The sequence below is a fragment of the Euphorbia lathyris genome, chromosome 1 (assembly GCF_963576675.1).
Source record: "Euphorbia lathyris chromosome 1, ddEupLath1.1, whole genome shotgun sequence".
Classification (NCBI taxonomy): domain Eukaryota; kingdom Viridiplantae; phylum Streptophyta; class Magnoliopsida; order Malpighiales; family Euphorbiaceae; genus Euphorbia; species Euphorbia lathyris.
In genome coordinates, this window is record NC_088910.1 from 66,397,066 (window position 1) to 66,416,932 (window position 19,867).

Below are 19,867 nucleotides of genomic sequence, written 5' to 3' on the forward strand. Positions count from 1 at the left end.
GTTACGAAAGTCATCCACATTGATCCATGAGTTTTCATATCGGAATTTACGAGCCCACCGCATAGGAGGTTGTAGAAGCAAGAGAAAAATGATTGAATGGTCTGAGTAATGAGCTCCTCATTGTTCACCAAAGCTGAAGAGAACAAATTGAGCCAAGACCTGGACAACAGCACATGTCCAATTTTTCTTCAATACAATGTGTGGAACCACGCTTCTTTTCCCAAGTGAAAGCATGCCTAATCGTTTTAACTTGAAGCAATGCACATTTCTTGATAGTTTCCCTGAAACCCTTAATGAAGGACGACAGGTGATGGTGACCACCATTTTTTTCCGAATGAGACATCATATCATTAAAGTCACCCAAATTGACGCAAAGGAAGGGTAGAGTTGTAAAAAAGATTAGTAATTAAATTCCATGAATCTGGGATCTCTTCGAAAACCCATAAAAATTGATTAATCGATACTCCGGCAAACCAAGAATTGAGATTACAACATCAATATGGTTTCAAAAGAAACCCAATAAATTAGTAGAACCATTAGCCTTCCGAAGAAATGCTAGACAGCGCTACAATTTACAGGATCCACACTAAACACACCCGCATAAGAAAGCTATTGTCGTGTTACTTTTTACCTATATTCAATATGTTTAATTAACCTTGTCAATCCGCTAAAATTTTGCATCCCATGAACTAATATATTCAATTGATTGTGTAGAATTGACTCTCAACATATAACCAGAGTAGATAACCGGAGTAGATCGACACAACACGCTTATGACTAGCTAATCCATTTTGACACCTCTAAACTACTCCCCAATTGATAAGAGTATTACGGCAGTTACTGCTATGGCTAACTGCATTAAAATAGTTTGTGGGGCTTGTTGTCATGGAACCAACTCAACTAAAAACTCAAGCTAATAGTTAAAGGTCCACTTTATATTAATAGTTGATATACAGACGAATACCTACTAGGCTTGAAGCATGCACAAACACAGACCCAAACTACCATATTCTACAAATAACTCAACAAATGGGACTGTTAGAATTGAAACTCTGGACCACTTGGTCACACTAGCTCTAATACTATGTCATGGAACCAACTCAACTAAAAGCTCAAGCTAATGGTTAAAGATCCACTTCATATTAATAGCTGACATGTACTATTTATATGAAAAGAATAAGTAACATTTTCCAGCGAACAAGTTGTAAAGGAGATCGAAATAATCTCTTCAGACAAGCCGTTTCCAAACCAACTACAAAATCATACCATTCCCATAACTAAATCCTAGGGCCAGAACATTATGCACTAATAAACATTAGCAATTTGCACTACTATGCATGGATAATTTTCATATGCAACCCCTAATCCTGTCACTGAACCCTACTGAATCCCTAACTTCAACTCCACATTTAAAAAATACATAAAATTTATATAAATACAACATAAAATTCCCGTTTAGTCAAAGATATATATATATATATATATATATATATATCCACACACTTTCAACTGAACTTTTCATTGTTCTTAAATTACCCTTAGATGAAATTTGATGAAAATATGTTTCTACTTTATCGTCAAAACATCTCATAAAGAAAAAATAAAAATCAGAGAAAATAAAATACAGTATACGAAATACAGTAGCGTTCACCTAGACACTGAATGATCAATTAGATCTAGGCTCATTAAATCTACATCTTAAAATGCTTCTACATCTTAAGATGCTTTGAATATCCACCGTAGGATTATAATGAGCCTAGATCTAACGGTAAATGATCAAATTCATTTGGTCTTTGCTCATTCAAGATCCAGGTAAACGACACGAACAACACTGATACGAAATATGTGCACAATGTCACAATTTTAAATTAATTTTAGCCAAAAGATTTTGTAATATTATACTTATAGAAGTCCAGGTACGTTAAAATTGTAATTTATATAAATTCTAGAGCATAATTCTAGCTCGGGAACCTCGAATCAAATTCTCTCAGATTAAAATCAATACTGATATACAAACTGTAGAGCAAACTTGATGTAGGTTATGCTGCTAAGATAGACTTGGCAATAATAGGATTCCTAATGATGCATATAAAGTAACCTTCAACTAGATTAGAATTTTAAGAATCACGAATATTTTTTCTTGGTAGGTGGACCTAAATAATCAGAAGCGTTTATCAAACTTCAAATAAGGATTTGGTTGTATACATTAATAAAAAAAAATGAATGTAAAACCTATCGTAAACTTTAGCAAATAGAAACACTAACCACCCAACCAATCTTAAATTCCTAAAAATAGAGATCATGTTATTCTCCTGAAAAAGATCTAATCCAAAAACCATCACATTCCTACTATACCAAAAGTGAGTTGCCAATTATGGGCTCACGTTTATGAACAATAGACTCTGAGTTGATTGCATACCAGACTTTGTGCAACATGAAAGTGCCACCATGCAAAGCAGAACTACCAAGAATAATCAAAACATCCAATTTATGAGAAGAGTCGCATTATTAATATTTAGTAATGAAGGAAGGAGCTAATGCTACCTGAAAAGAGCCAACCTAATCTTCACTACGCTACCTATGCATAATCAACCCAACCAATTAACATAGACTACAAATTTTTAGAAGTGGCTCTAAATTGACCACATTCTTAAAAGCACACAAATGACTGCACACAAAAACCTAACCATCACTCTCTTCCTGAGCAAGGAAAAAGAAACAAAAACAAAATTCAAATAAATAAGATAACTATCCATGCCCCCCTTAATTACACTGCCTGCTTCACCTTTGCAACCTCCCTACAACCAGACTACTTGAGAAAGCTATACATACTAATGACTTGTAAGTAAAGAGCCTGAGTGAAGCTATACTGACTACTAGGGGATGGCTTTACTGGTCATTACCTGTAATACCTAATATCCGGGCCTGGTGCACATCAAACCAACTTCCTCTATCTCATGACTTCCCATCTGATGCAGCAGTATCATTTTTATCAGAGTTAAGATTGATATTGGACTGTGAATTGTCACCCGAATCCACTTCATTCTGTTCCTGATGCTCATCTTTCTTCGCATTGAGAAACCGACCCCCCATTCCTCTAGCTCTTCTCAATGCATGTTGATGTCGAGATTCATGCAAGTATGGCTGCAAGATTTGAATAAGTTGAGACATAAAAATCCAATATCAAAACTAATCAGAATGAAAAAGTCTAGAGTGCGGTATGTAAAATAATAATAGTAACGATAATAATAATAAATAAATAAATGAAGTTCAATGGTCAATAAGTTGACTGTAAGATTTTCAATAGAAAGTCATTTTAGATAGGAATTATAACGAAGATCATTCAAAAAAGACACTTGAGCATCAGCAGCTTAATAATAAATTTGATAATTTCTTTGAGTAAACAAAGATCATTTTTTAGTTTACATAAGATATGGGACAAACAACAGAGAGTTTATTAATCATCTCCCTTCATTTGGCAAAAATGGTATAGTATAATCAAGAATGCAAGTGCAAAGAGTAACTGCAGTGTACTATTCACATATGTGTAGCAGGAGTGGGTTAATTGTTTTAGTCAGCCAGCATCAGCTGTGTTATCATATTATTTGATCAATACTGTCCTTTTACATTCTCAATGTTAATACACTTCATAATTAATGTAGTAGCCGAAAAAAAAAACATTTTTCATATTTAGGAGGCCAGGTGTAGACTTGGAGCCAAAAAAAAGAATTTGATAGTTGTATAAGTATAACCTGTACTTGCAAATGGTAATGCTCTCCATATACTTATTGATTCCTGAAATTATGCTTCTTAAATTGTTAAGTATTAAATTCTAACCCTACTGCGGTTAGGGGTGAGACCTAAAAGTTACTAACAGGAGGCTAGCTAATTGCTCTCCACTCTGCTGAATTCCATCCAATTCTAACCCTAATATCAAATGGCCAAAGCTTTTCTCATCATTGTCCGCCATCACTCGCATTCAGATGATACTTAGAATCACTCCAGCAGCCTAGACATGGTGGTTGACTTCACCACGTTCAAGATGAGAGGCATTAGCAGCCTAACACCGGATGCATCTAGAGCAGTTGTCAGGATTAGTAACAGATAAAGCATAGTTACACAAGGCTCAATTTCTGCACTTGAGATCCTAATAAACCATGCATGGCAAGCATAATATCAAACGCAAGACACATGACATTTGCACATGAAAGGTAAGAACAAACCTTCCGAGACTTGAGGGCTTTGTTTTCTGATTCAGCCTTAGCACGGATTTTTCGACGTCTCAAGATACCATGATATTGTTTTGCATTGACAAATACTGGTTCCTCAACTGCATCTGATGGCAGAGGAACTCCAGCTTGCTGAATTCCCATTAACTGAAGATGAACCTGCAGCAAATTAATATTATATAATCATGAAGTACATGTTAGAAAAGACTTTAGCTTTCAAAAAGAACTAGGGGTTCAAGAATGTGTCATAGGATAACGTAAATTACCATTGGCTGTCCACCATAGGGCTGTGGAGGATATGGCTGAGCATCATAAGGAGCAAATATGCTTCTATAATAGGGATCTGGATATGGGTAAGCTGCTGGTGCTGGTGCTGGTGCTGCCTTTAATTCCATAAGTCATGGACGGAAGTTAGTATGTCAAAGAACATTTATTTGGCCAGAGCATATTGGATTAAGATTTTTTATTCATTTGTCCAAAGGAAAGACCATGCTTTTAAGATGAAAATTAGAAACCAATGATATACACAAAGGGATGGGATTATGAGAGCCCCCCCAAAAGCAAGGGTACAGTGAAATAGTAAACAAACAATCTGTATTCATGCTTCTTCATTAACATTCATGTAATTATTTGAAATCAGCAAAACAGTATGAAGACGGCTCACAAATACCAGAAGATCTAGACCATGTGTAGACCACCAAACAAATTACACCTAACATATGAAATCCCTTAATGGAACTACAAGTCACACATGGAAGTCTTAACACTCTCAGTGAGATTGAAACTCCAGTTTTCACTACGCATACCTGATAAGCTCTAATAAAATACAGAAGAGACATGAAAATCATTTCGTGTGTATATTCTGTCTCTAATAAGGTTACACTGACAAAATCCTGCTGTAGATTGCATTGTTCTGTTTCATGAAAAATTTTAGAATTAACTTTTCCAGTTACTAACTGAAAAAGAGGGACTGATATACTGAACCCCGACTAGTAGGGACTAACGCTTTGTTGTTGCAATTAGTGAAATATGTTCACTTGAAGGACTTCTGGGGGGAGGAAAATATTTATTAGGATGGGAGAGATTTGGGGTGTCAGCAAGAGTTGTCAACAATATCTTTTTACGATATTATATCAAAGATAATATGGTATTCATCTTCTCTTTGTATTCTGCATCAAGATTTTTAAAATGGGTCTCTCTTAGTAGATACATAATGAGGTCAGAGAATCCTTGCCTACCTCAAATCAACAATCTTATCCCTAGTTCATCATATATTATGCCAGAGTAGAATTGATCATGTTGAGAAAACATTTCCGATATCTAAATTGCTACTTTCTAGCTATTAATACAAATATCAAACCAACAAATGAATACAAAAGACAAAGATCTAAACATTGATTTGAAATACACACTCCCAGACAGGAAAAAATACATTTGAAAACAAAATACCATGGTGTGCCCTGAGCCAAGATGTGGAGTTGTTGAGTACTGAACATTTTGGGTTGAGATCCCAGGGTGCAATAGTGCAGTTGCAGAAGGAGATGACTGAATCTGAGATTCTGAATTGTTCTGCTGCTCACTAGCTTCACTATTATCTGACCAACCATCTTCTTAAGTATCATATTGTTAAGCATAAAAAGTAATATAGACATAAAAAATAGGCAATCAAATTCAACAGCCTTGCAGAGTCTGTCTTCTAGCAAGTACAAGATCCTTGAGTTTACACTCTCAATTGCTAATTGTCATAATAGCACAAAAGTACAAACATTGTAAACCTGATTGAAGACCACAGGAGTGTCTAACTATACTAAGTTTCAGACTTAGTTCACAAACTTCCAAAAGGCAATCAAATTAAACAGCTTGCAGAGTCTGTCTTCTAGCAAGTACAAGATCCTTTAGTTTACACTCTCAAGTGCTAATCGTCATAATAGCACAAAACTACAAACATTGTAAACCTGATTGAAGACCACAGGAGTGTCTAATTAACTAAGTTTCAGACTTAGTTCACAAACTTCCAAATGTAGGTATATAAGTATGAAGACCATATCTAGCACAAAGGGAATTGCCATAGCCCAAGAAATTCATAACTTGCTGGTTTCAGAACATTCAATACCGTAAGGATTTTAGGTCATCACTAAATAAATAAATGATCCAAAGCACACTCCCAATTGCACATAAACTAAAAGAACCTGAAAACTCCTAGAACAAAATTGAAACCTACTAGGACTCCACTCTTTTACAAGAAAGTTCAATAGCATAGGCAGCTTCTTACACCAGCAAAAGATCTTCATTTTTTCCATAGAATTTTTTTACAGTAGTAAGCAACCAAACAATAGCAAAGCTTCAATTCCTGACAAAATATTGCATGCTAACACAGATACCATTAAGCCACTCATTTAATAGATATTTCAGTAAAAGTACCTGAAAGATCATGCATAGAAGAAGTCATGAGGCTGTTATTCACTCAGAATCCAAAATATTCAATCTGGCAGAACAATTACAATATTCAGGTTAAATGTGATACTGAAGCACTTAAGAGAGGCTATAGCTAAATGACATCCAACACATAAAACAACAAAAAGCTTTCAGTGACAATGAAAATTACAAAAGCTTCATAATTCATTACTACAAGGCAATTTTCCGTTTCAACAAAAATAGAAGAGCTGACAGCTGTAAGTGATCTTTCAAATATGCAGGAGCAAGATAATCAACCAATTGGTATAGGGAGATCCAAAAGCATGGGAAGAAGCCATGTCATAGAGATTTTTTTCTTTTACCATCTTTTGATTGTTAAAACATTATACAAGGGCCAATAATGCAAACAGTCCTGCTTACGGTGATATAACAGCCCCCATCTAATGCTAATGACTTAATAAATACATGATAATCTATAAATTTAGATGAGAAAATAAGGCGAGAAAAACTTTTTCTAGGAATCACCTTCATACTTGCTATGCACAGATTTATATTAGAATTCAGAACTCTCATTCACATTCCCCTAAAATTCATTTGCACAATGCACTTGCGTTGATAAAGGAAGTACAGAAATTCAAATTTCTAAGATTTACTCTCTTTCCGTTCCAGGATCTAATTATTTAAAGGAGTAGCTAACAAAATCTTTCCCCCACACAAGAAACAATGAGAACAAAAAAAATTATGATGGAAAATCAGGATTACAGTATAATTACTGCCAATGTAAACATAGAACCCAAAATTAGTTCACTTGATCTCCATCCATGTTGCTGAAATAAATCTAGACAAACCCAAAAAATGCCAACCCCACATGTTGATGCTGCCAATATGACTGTGGTCTTCTGTCTAAATATAGAATGACAAGACAGTAGCTCACTTTAGTTCCACTGGCTGAATTCACCATTAACACTTTCAGGGTTTCCAAAAAAAAAAAGACTAAGTATTAGGAGTGACATTTTTGCCAAATTGCCTTGTCAATAGGTAGATGTAACAGACTGCATCAACTTTTTTCTTTAGTGAACGAGAAGGAAAAGAAAAAGAAGTGAAGAGAAGAGAAGTGTTCATAGACAGACAAAAAAGGAGAGCCAAACAAATACAGGGAAAAGCATATTGTAAATAATTGTAATGTCAATTGGTATATTAACAAAGAGGGTCAAATTACTCACCAGCACCTATTCATTCATTAAAAATATTCAACAATAACATCAATTAATATGATATTGGAATATCCCTAAATTGGATCCCATGACAAATATTTGCATCTTGCAATCATGCCATAATGCCTACAGAAATTAGACCTTTAGCCCCTTTCAAAAATGTTACGAAGATAATATATAAAAAGGAAGACCTTTCCTGAAGTAAAAAGGTTCAGTCATTCACAACTACTCCTTGCAACAAGTGATTGTATCACTAGTTTACATAAATGCATCCAAGAAAACTGGCACAATTTCTGCAAGCCATATCATGTGGGTTCTTGCCTCTACCCAACCATAACATCATGAGATTCAAGTGCCTCATGAAGTTGTAGAAGCATGTTATTTCAACTGTTCCATATTTGAATCACAAGTCATAAAATACACCTAATTTATTTATTTTTTCACATTCGTCGATTACTGAGCAACATCCTTCACTTTCCACATTTATATCATCAAATTCAAATATTTTTTCTATAGTTCAGGCTAGAATATCAACAATCATATTGAACTATGTGATTGAGGAAGACTTAACTGAAACTCTTCAGGTTGTAGCAATCTAATGGTATATATAGCTTTTAATTTGTAAGAATCGAGAACTATGTATATATAGTTATGTACTTCCCAAATACAGTTGTCTCAGTAGCTATAATCTTCCTAGAATGGCTTCATGCATCAAAACCTATCCTACTCACAAAGAATCCTCCCCCCAGAATTTGTGCACCTTCTGCCACATTGTATAGTCTGCAGCTGCACTATTGATAACAACGCTTAAATTAAACTACTAAACATATGAGGAAATGGAAATCTCCAGTATTGAATACATATTTATAACCCACAAACTTCCAAAAGGAGAATAATCTTGCTACCGCACATAAAGTTTAAGATTAAAATAAGATTTTTTCCCCTTACTTCATCATTTTGAGATCAATATGGTCAGGAAGCATACATAAAAATTGACAGAAAAATGAAACAGATATGGCAAAAAGGAGCAAAACAACTATTTGCACCTAAATCTGAAGATAACATGAAACGGTAAGAGTAAGAATATCGATAGAAATATATTATCCCATGCAAGAGAGAAACAATCTTGCAAACAGGAAATCAGCTAGACGAACTATGATGCTAATACTAGTCACCAATCACAAATATGTGCCTTTTCCACCAATATGAAGGAGGACAAGAAAGTACTTACGTGCTCCACTCAAAAATAAATATTTTGTTCTGATGACACCACCACAATATAATAATTTATAAGGAGGGGAAAGGAAAGAGAGGTGCAGCTTATGTACCATTGTTTCATTGATTCAGCTATTATCATCATGTTAATTGGACTACGTAGCAATTTTTTGATTACGTAATTAATTTGTTAGTGCGCGAGCATGTTCAGAAGGAAGAATCGTGATTGTTTTGCTTTAGATAATGATACATGCTTATTGACATTTTAAAAAAGAGAACATTATTAAAATTTTAAACATAAGCAACAGTTTTTTCTTCTGATAATATCATAAGCAACTATTAGCAGTAGATAATCTGCTCTTAGTACGTATTAGTTTTCTCTAATGAGATTACAAATATAAAGGGAGCATGAAACTTTAGTGCATGACTTCAAACTCTTATTACATTTAGGGGGTATTTGTTTCAACTTTTCGGAGCTGCTTATAGCTTTTCACTACAAAAAAGCAGAAAATTTAGTGTTTGGTCAGGTTTATACAACCGCATCTTTTAGCTTTTTTTTTTTATAGAAAAATTAGCTTTTTGGAGCTTTTCATGACAAACTCCATTTTTGGAGCTTTTGCAGGAAAAGTTGCTTGTATTTACTTGATTTTGACAAGATTATCCTTCTTTTCACAAAATGTGTTTTTTTCTTTAGCGTTGTTCCGATCTTTAATAAGTTAATACCATTGAGGAAAGAATAAAGTTTTGGTTTGTTCTATAAGTCATTATGTTTAATTTTATTTAGTTATTTAGGTTATTTTTATTAATTTTTGTATTATATTTATTTACTTTTGTAATTTATTTGTTGATTAATTTAAAACATGTGCATAACAGACATTTTACATACTAAACACTAATTATTAATCCTAATTTTACTGAACACTAATTATTAATCATCTAATAACAAACAGCTAGTAGCAATGATAACAAACAGCAACAACAAACAGTTATCAACAGACCCATTAGTGTAAGGAAAAAAAATCAATTGGTAATTTGATGTCTCATTCTGGTAAACCCATCTGTAGGAGAGCAACTACACCGAACACAAACTCTATTAAAAAATGCAGCGAAAATTCACAGGGTACTATAACATGGAATATAGAGGGGCTAACATAGTCCGACTACAGAATTAATTTACAATTATTAATCAATTTCAGCAAAAGTTATTCATCAAAGTACTTCTTATATGATTTATATAAAGAGATACAATGACGTCAAACACATCATCTGTATAGACACCAAATTGCACTTATACAAACTGATCAATTGATGCAGCTATGATTTTCAACTAAATCAACATAAATACTGAGAAAAGTCAGCTCTTGAACTCAACTAGACCCCACAACCTAAACTAAATGAACCTCGCAAGATCCAGGAATCAACTGAGAATGAATCCTAAAAGCTGACCTATCAATAAGAAACAAGCAATTGCAGAAGACTTCATTTCTCAATTAATCCACGCTAACCAATTCATCATGCCAATAACGAAATCACACACTTATCCTTAAAACTTAGAAGAGAAAAAAAAAACACAAACGATGTGTTTCAAAAAAAAGAAATTATTCTCCAAAAAACGAAAAAATCGCAAAGAGAGAGTGGGAATTGAGAGAGAATCGAAGGGAAAATGAATATAATTAGGGTTGGGAAATTGAAAACTAACCTCAGAGATTGGAGAGAATGGTCGGTGTGGTGTTAGTGATGATGGAAAATCTTAGTGGTGTGGTGTGGCAGCTGGCGCAGAAAGGGAATTGCGGAAACAACATACAATTCTCTGTTTCAGTTTTGGGGGAAATGAAATTTTTTATCTTTGGTTCAAACTTCTTTTTGGAATAAAACTCGTCAAATTTCCATTTACCCTTCCTATCCAAACGCTCCTTTTTCTTATAACTTCCTTATTTAATTACGTTTGATATGTAAAAATTAGTGATCAAGTACAAATTTTTAGCATTATTTAAAGAGTCTATATAATTTTTATGTAGAAAATTGTACAGTTTTTAACCTAATATTTATAAATGCTTGCAATTTCAAGTTTAGGAACATAGTTTTTTTTTTTTCTTTGTTAACATGTACAATTTTAATATATGGTCAGAATACTAGAAAGTAGAGTAGTCAAAATATGAAATTAATATGAAAAAGAAAATTTATGTTAACGAGTCTTTCAAATTGCACCGTCTAGTAAACGTTAAGTAGAGACTCAATTCGCCCTCCTCCAATAATTACGAGGCTAAATTTATATCTTATTTTTTAATACTAAAATATTTATCTTCCTAAACTTTGTTTAAGAAGGTGTTAATATTTTTTTCATAAAACTGAAAACTAAGTGCTAAAAAAATAATAATGAATTTTAAATATTGAATATTATAAATGGCGTAACGGTTAACATTAGTTAAAGATTAATTTTAAAAAAACAAGTGGTTTCAAGAATTCATATATTTATATATTAGTATCTGTAGTTTTTTTGCTCCAAAAATAACATTGTGGTTTACTCCGTTCGCAAAATCAAAACAACATACTTAACCATGTTAGTTTTGCTAATGTGCCAGGTCAATTTTGCTAAAAAGAAAATTTTGACTTTTCAAAAATCAAAATTTGTTTTTTTATTCTTTTTTCTCTTTTTAATTATCTTTCTTCTTTTTCTATCTCAATATAATAATTAAAAAGAAAGGAAGAAATTAATCGGTGACAATGGCTATGCTTCTTGAAATATGTTCACTTTTTTCATAATATATATATATATGTATGGTTCCTACAAGATGATTTCTTGACAAATTGAGAGAGAGAAGAGAACTGATAACAAGTAAAGAAATTCTGATCAGCTTCCGTCCCTGTGGGGGCGTCGTTGGGTTCGACGGGGGGAAGCTCCGATGCCAAAGTCAGTAAGATGATTCAAGGAAACGAACTGAATTGACAAAGGTTGTGAGAATGTGTACCTTGATAGCCTAGGGAATCAGGCTATATATAGCTGAGATGTCGTAACCTTCAGGTAACTAGAAAGTCTCCATTAATGCTCCATTAATGGCGATTACGAGTTATCGTTAACCTGGCAGTTAGCTAATTGATAACTCATTAATGATCTTTATGGCCGAGTCGACGGCCAGCCGTTATAGTGACGAATCAGGTGAATGAAGAGATTCGCCTCATAGGTCCGCCAGCGGATCTCTCAGAGCAGATCCGTGGAGATCCGCCTGCCAGCTCCCCTTTGGGGATCACTACGTGGCGTTCTTGAGGTGAATATCTCTTTTAGTCATTGGGTTAATATCTCGATGTTATCAGAAGCCCCCCCAAAATGCCCTTAAAGTCCTTTAGGGCTTTTGAGCTTCCGCGCGCCGTCATAAACACCTGCATTAATGAGCACACTGTTCAATACCAATGGATGAATGATACGTGTAGTGGACGCACTGTCCCAGGAAGGAGAAAACTTTCTTCTTCCTCTTTCGCTTTCCTTTTCTTCTTCACTTCTTCGTTTTTTCTCTATTGCTCGAAGCTTTTTCCGGGAATTTTTCAGAGTTTCGCACCAAGCTTCCGATTTCTCATGTAAGTTCATTTTCTTTTGCTTAACTTTTCTCTGGATGTTTAGAAGTTCGTCTTCATCTTCTAGATCAACTTCAGAACTTTTTAATTCAACCCCTTCTCCCGAAATAGAAGTCGATTTTAGTTGGACCACTTCGTCATCGGAGAACTCTTCTTCTTCTGAGGGCACGATTAACTCTGATTTAGCTGGGTTTAGTGACTCGGCGCGTAATCACTATCAAACTCGTTCCACTAGGAACCCGATTCTTTTTACTTCTGTCTCTGGCGCCGCTCCGACCGGTGCATCTAGGTGGTTTCCGGGGACAATGGCCTCTTCTTCAATTCCTCCTAAGAAAAAGAATCCCCGAGCGGAGTCTACTCCGTCTCGTATGAGCGCCGCGGATCTAGTTGATCTGGCGAATCGCTTTCCCTGGATCAAGAACTATGAGACTCAGCTTGCCGCATCTCACCAACGTCCTTCCTGTCCGCCTAGCGGTTTCCTTACAGTATACTGTAGTCACATGGAGAGAGGGTTCCGACTTCCTCTTCCGAAGATGATGGCGGACATCCTCTCCTACTTTGACATCACGGTCAGCCAGCTACATCCCAACTGCTGGTTGGATATCGCTTTAGACTGCTACCTCGCCTCAAATTTAGGAGTGGTATATACGGGTCGTATCTTTAGAGCTTTTCACAAACCATCAAAACGGAAGTCCGAATCCTATCTCACGTTCGCCAAATTCGGAGTATATTCGCCCTTTAGTGATAAAATGTCCAATGTCCATTGCTGGGATGAGAGATTCTTCTACGTGAAGATAAAAGATGGCGAACCACTGGGTTTTCCTTCGTTTTGGAATCCCAGGTCGTTACATATGGCGGGCGATATGCGAATTTTAACGGATAGTGATGAGAAGGTGGCGGAGCTCATGAAGCAGATCAAGGCGGATGCATGGACATATGCGGATGCCTTAGCTTTCATGATGAGTGATATTCCATTGATTCGCCGGGAAGGGGATCAATTCATTTACTCAAAGATTACGCAATTTGACCAAGGTACCTTTCATTTCTTCGTGAACTTTGATTACTTTAATGTTTTCTTTGGCAGGGGTTTATCTAAGGCCAATCACGCTCTTGCAGAGAAGCGTAGGAAGTTTCTGGAGGCTGAAGCACGCAAGAAAGATCAAGCGGCGAATCCTCTAACAGATACTGGAAAACGTCCTGCAGAAACAGTGGTTGAGCCGCCACTAAAGAGGAGGAAGACTACCACCACTGGAGGCCTTAAGCTTATGGCGGATGCCATGAGGCCCGCCAGGCCTGCTGGGGAGATTACACAGGTAAGTTACCGTTTATTTTTATTTGTTCATCAAGTTTTGGGCTTGAGCTCTGACCCTTGAACGTTTGTGTAGACGGCGAAGCCCGATATTGGTGGATACTGGTCCGCCAAATTTGGAGCCCAAGGTTCTTTCGAGAATGAATCCATCCTAAACGATTTGGATGAGGCCTTGGGTCAGGTGGGCGAAGTGCAGAGGAACCATAACCAGATTCCTGGTTCCATTCATGCGCAAAAGGGGAAAACGGAGCTCCTCATGGTGAGTTCTTTTAGCAAGGATTTCGTTTTGCAGAAAATACTGGTCCTTCATTCCCTTTTGCTTTTTGACTGAATTGTTTGTTTTTGACAGTTGTATTCTCGCATACGTACCATGGAAACAGAGCTCCTTCAAAATGTGGCGGATAAGGCAACCATCGAGAAGTTAGAGAAAGAGGTAGCGGAAGCCAATGCGAATATTGCTTTTGTTAATGCAAACCTCGCTTCCGCTAATGCAAACCTTGCTTCCGCCACAGCCGCCTTGGTTCTTAGGGACGCAGAAATTGAGAAGTTAAAGGCAAAGATCGTGTCTGATGCCAAAAACCACGAGGACGCCCTTGGAGAAGCTGAATATATGGCGGGTGAGCAAGCCTTTTATTACGGCGAAATGCTCATGGCGTATTTCTCACTGGCGCATCCTGAGACTAATTTCACAGATCCGCAATTCGCCGTCCCCGAACAAAATGTGGCGAAATCAACAAAATGTCAGATGCTAAGGAGTATCTCCGTGATTATGTTCGGAGATGGATGAAGGGGCCCATGGAAGAAACCAAGCCGTCCACTACCGTCACGTTGGATGAGCTTGAGGAGGTGCCCCCTAAGGTGGATGAAGGACCGATTCTTGACCAGACTCTTCCCCTTGGTCCCACATCCTCTGTGGATAAGGAGGTATCTCCGGCTGGCGTATCCGTGGATGTGGAGAAGGAAGATCCCCAAGCAAGCGCCGTGAGCAAGGAAAGCGCAAAGGAGGATGCTCCCATTGTTACTTAGTTTGTTTTTATTTGTGACATTGTAAAAATGCCTTTAAGTACAATTTGTTTTAATCCTTCATGGAAGCTATGTTATTTTACCTTTACGTTTGCGTAAGGAAATATATAGGCATCTAGGACTTGTGTTGGAGTAGGTGGCCAGCCATACTCCATTGTATGAACCTTTGTGAAGGTTAGAAGTTGTTCTATTCCTTCTAGAGGAAGTAAAGCTGCCCAGGGGATCAATTTGCTACCTATCTTTGAGGTGAAGTGATCCGCCCGTAGGACTTGTGAATCCTTCTCTGGGAAGGATAAGAGAGTGTAAAGACCTTGCGTCCAAGGATCGTTTTAACTCTATTGGAGATCGGGATTCGCTCAGAGACGGATCCGCCCATAAGATTGATTCTCTTATGTCTTTAAGGCGAAAAGAAAGTAGCTATGAGATAGCGATACGTTGTAAATGTGGAGAGCGTTGGATGCCCCCCCTTCTTTTTAAGACTGGAATATTGATATTTCTGCAATAAACTTTTAAAAAGAACATAGATAATAGAACAAATGATGTTTATTAATGGGAGAAATACTTTATTACAGCAAGTAGGTCTTATAGGTGAGCCTCGTTAAAACCTTTAATAAAAAAACCACATGGGAAAAAGCTTATTAAAGGAAAAAGAGTACTCAAGACCGTGTGTACACTTCATTTTCTGACAAAATATTTGCGGAGATTTTGGAGGTTCCATGTGCGTGGCAGTGTGTTGCCCTCCATGTCTTGGATTTTAAATGTGGCGAATCCAATCTTGTCCACTATCTGATATGGACCCATCCAATTGATCCCTAACTTGCCCTTGCCTTCTCAAGACTGGACTTTGTCAGCCTTTCGGAGCACAAGATCACCCACATTTAGATCCATAAGCTTGGCGTTTTTATCATGGTAAGCTGCAATCCGCTGTTTATATGTCGCCATGCGCACATAGGATTGGTCCCTACGATCTTCTATCTGATCTAGATGCTCCCTTAGCCGTTTACCGTTGTCCTCTTCACAATAAAAGGCCACTCTATCACTGGGGACCTGTATTTCGACTGGGATCACGGCTTCGACACCATGAGAAAGGGCGAATGGTGTTTCCCCTATGGCCGTCCTTGGGGTGGTGCGATAAGCCCATAGAACGCTTGTCAGCTGGTCCGCCCACTTCTTATCATGCTCTCCTAATCTCTTCTTTATCCCCTTTACGATCGTCCGATTTGTAACTTCAGTCACCCCGTTGGACTGGGGATAATAAACAGAGGCAAATCTGTTCAGGATGCCCAACCCTTCACAGAAAGCTTTGAATTCGTCACAGTTGAACTGTGTTCCATTATCGGTGATGATGGTATGTGGAACACCGTATCTTCCCATGATGTTGTCTTTGACGAATTCCACCATTCGTTCTGCCGTGATGGAGGAAACATCTTCGGCTTCTACCCACTTGGTGAAATGGTCCACTGCCACTACCACGTACCTCCTCTGTCGGCGAGTCAGAGGAAATGGGCCAACAATGTCTATTCCCCAGAGGGCGAATGGCCGTCCTTCTATGATGGGCCTCTGGATATGTTTGGCAGTATGTGATTCATTCGCATGAATCTGGCAACTGTGACAAGATTCTACCAATTTTTGGGCATCCAATTCTGCCGTGGGCCAGTATGGATTTTTTCAAGATGGCGGCGGATGCTTCATGAGCCCCACATGATCCCTCATGTAGCTCTTTGAGGATTTGTTGTCCCTCTTCCGGCAGAATTCACTTCAACCAGGGATGGCTAAAGGATTTTCTGTAAAGGCCATCATTGATCATGGAGAAATAAGCCGCTCTCCTAACTATCCGCCGTGCCTCTTCTTTGTCCTCAGGTAAGGTTCCATTTAGCAGATATTGGCGGATGACCGATCTCCAATCATCTTCTACCGTTGTGAGTAGGGATACTTCCTCTGAGGCGAAGGCTGGAGCTATTTTAACTTCGAAGGGACAATCCGGATCCGTCCAGTTCTCCTCACAAGAGGCCATTTTGGCCAAATGATCCGCCTTTGTGTTGGACTCCCTTGGTACGTGAATCAGTTCCCATTTAGTTTCCTTAGTCTCAAGGTGATCCAACAATTTTTTGACTTCTGCTACGTATTTGGCCAGAACCTCGTCTTTCACCTCGTAATTCTTGATTACTTGGTTGACCATTAGCTTGGAATCACTATAGATCACAATCCGCTCAGGAGTGATTTCTTTGAGTAGGCGTAATCCCAATATCAGAGCTTCATATTCAGCAGCATTATTAGTTGCATGGAAATTTAATTTTGCTGCGTATCGTAATTTTATGTATTGGGGATCCTTGATCACAACGCCTACACCAGCTCCATCCGCCGAGGAAGCGCCGTCGGTGTACATTGTCCATTCCTCTATTGGAGGCTTGGGATGATCTATCCCTTCATCAGTGAATTCATTCACAAAGTCTGCCAGGACCTAACTTTTTAAAGCTGACCTGCTTTCATATCTTACATCGAATTCGCCCAGGCGAATTGCCCATTCCATCAACCTTCCCGAAGTGTCTGGTTTCTGCAACACCTTTCTCATTGGTATATTTGTTCGAACCACTACAGTATGCGCCTGAAAATATGGCCTAAGGCGGATTGCCGTGGTGACAACAGCCAGCGCCATTTTATCAAGTTTAGAATATCTAGTTTCGGCGTCTTTCAGAATCTTGCTCACATAATAAATTGGAAATTGCTGGCCATCCTCCTCTCGTATCATGACCGTGCATACGACTTTATCCGTAACTGATACATACATGTAGAGGTCCTCTCCCTTCAAAGGTCGACTCATCATGGGTGGCTCCGTGAGGAACCGCTTGATTCCTTCGAAGGCTCTTTCACAATCCTCATTCCACTCGAATGCCTTTTGCTTCTTAATGACCTCGTAAAAGGGCTGACATCTGCGAGCTGAACAAGAGATAAACCTGCCCAAGGATATGATACGCCCATTAAGGCGTTGTACTTCTCTGATATTCCGTGGTGCTTGCATTTCTAGGACAGCCTTAACCTTGTCAGGATTTGGGCTAACTCCTTTTTCGCTGATCATGAACCCTAAGAATTTCCCATACGTCGCACCAAAAGTGCACTTCTCTGGGTTCAGTTTAATGTTGTGGCGTCGGAGTACGTCCAGTACCTCCTTTATATCATCCGCATGCTTTTCTATAGTCGTACTTTTGATGATCATGTCATCTACATAGACAGAATAGTTGTCCCCTTTACTATCTGCGAATATCTTGTTCATCATCCTCTGATAAGTTGCACCCGCGTTCTTAAGCCCAAAGGGCATAACTTTGAAACAATAAGTGGCTTGGTGTGTCACGAACGAGGTCTTGATTCTATCTGAGGGCTCCATGGGGATCTGATGATAACTTGACTTCACATCAGTAAAGGAGTACATGGCATGACCGGCGGTTCCGTCTACAAGCATGTCAATACATGGCAAAGGATAGTTGTCTTTGGGGCAAGCTTTGTTGAGATCTGTAAAGTCAATGCACATGCGGTAAGATCCGCCCACTTTTTTCACCAAAACGACGTTCGCCAACCACTGTGTGTAAAGCACCTCCTCAATGGCGTCCGCCCGCTGGAGCTTGGTGATTTCTTCTTCTATCACCTTCTGCCTTTCCAGACCATGGTTTCTCCGCTTCTGAGCCACGGGAACTGCATCTTTATCAATGTTGAGCTTGTGAGTGATCACGTCTGGACTGATTCCAGGGAGAATTTCATCTTTCCATGCGAAGACATCCTCCGCCTCACAGAGTACCTTGGTGATTGCATTTTTAATTTCGCCTTTGAGCCCTTTAGCCATTCGCACCTGCTTTTCATCCGCCATAAGGTACATTTCGGTCTCGCCCAAGGCCATTGTGACGCGCTCCTCTTCATCTTCCTCCTTAGATTGTGGGCGAATCATTAGTGATGCCGAATATGTCTCCTGGGCCACCTTTTGGCTACCTCTGATCATTACGCCTCCCTTGGCCGTGGGAATGTAAAGTGTTAAGTGGCGTATGGAGATAAGGGCTGCAACTTCGGAGATAAAGGACCGTCCGAGGATGATATTGTAAGCTAACTGACCATCCAAGACAGAAAATTCCAGATCACCCTTCTAGACCTGATCATCGTGTGTAAGCTCACAATCCAGAGTGACTTGGCCTTTTGTTTGGATAGTATGTCCCGTCACTCCCAAGATATCGACCACAATTGGCTTTACTTAAACAGGATCAATCATGAGTTTGGCAAAAGCTCCTCTGGTGATGACATTGCATGAACTCCCAGTATCAATCATTACTCTTTTCATCTCCCAGCCTTCTACCATCATAGTGACGACCAGTGCATCCGCATGGGGAGATATTTCAAGACCTACATCGGAAAAGGGGCGATTTAATGACGTCCTGTCAAGAGCGGCAGTCCTTGCCTTTTTTAGCATTGGTTGGTATCCAGGTCCGCCTGCTATGACATTGATGGTACCCTTTCCTTTCTTCTTTGGGTCCTCCTTGGATCTATCACCATCTCCTCTCTTGCCTTCAGTTTGGATGAACCGATCCAATTTGCCCCTCTCTATGAGACGCTCGATTTCTCGAGCTAACTCCCAGCATGCGTCAGTATCATGGCCATTTTTCCTGTGATATTTACAATAGTTTTTAGGATTTTTACCATTATTGGTGTACTCCCCTCCCTTCGGTTCGGGGTATGAAATGCTCCGTTTGTGTTGACTGTTCTTGATCCACATAAGGACTTCACTTTTAGAATCATTGAGAGGTGTGAAAGAGGTGACAAACGTTGATTTGTTCTTAGAATCTCTCCGCCTGTTTCTAGAGGAAGAGTCATGACGCTTGTCCATGTCTCTATCTCGGGGACGAGATTCGCCC

At 38.4% G+C, this 19,867-nt stretch overlaps 1 protein-coding gene across 7 annotated transcripts; it reads right to left on the reverse strand.

Annotated features, from left to right (window-relative positions):
* Positions 1 to 2,462: 2,462 nt before the first annotated feature.
* LOC136200491 (nuclear transcription factor Y subunit A-7) lies at positions 2,463 to 10,946 on the reverse strand. 7 transcript variants are annotated; one of them, XM_065990881.1, is made up of 7 exons: positions 10,773 to 10,946; positions 8,430 to 8,644; positions 6,651 to 6,714; positions 5,679 to 5,836; positions 4,496 to 4,612; positions 4,224 to 4,388; positions 2,463 to 3,144 (listed from the first exon to the last, which is right to left on the reverse strand). In XM_065990881.1, exons 3-7 carry the CDS (start codon positions 6,676 to 6,678, stop codon positions 2,956 to 2,958), a joined length of 657 nt encoding a protein of 218 aa, XP_065846953.1. In that variant the 5' UTR covers positions 6,679 to 6,714; positions 8,430 to 8,644; positions 10,773 to 10,946; the 3' UTR covers positions 2,463 to 2,955. The 7 variants fall into 7 exon arrangements, with proteins under 7 accessions (XP_065846953.1, XP_065846947.1, XP_065846961.1 ...); XM_065990875.1 differs by having other exon boundaries at positions 8,430 to 8,649; XM_065990889.1 differs by having other exon boundaries at positions 5,679 to 5,824; positions 8,430 to 8,649; positions 10,773 to 10,943.
* Positions 10,947 to 19,867: the final 8,921 nt, after the last annotated feature.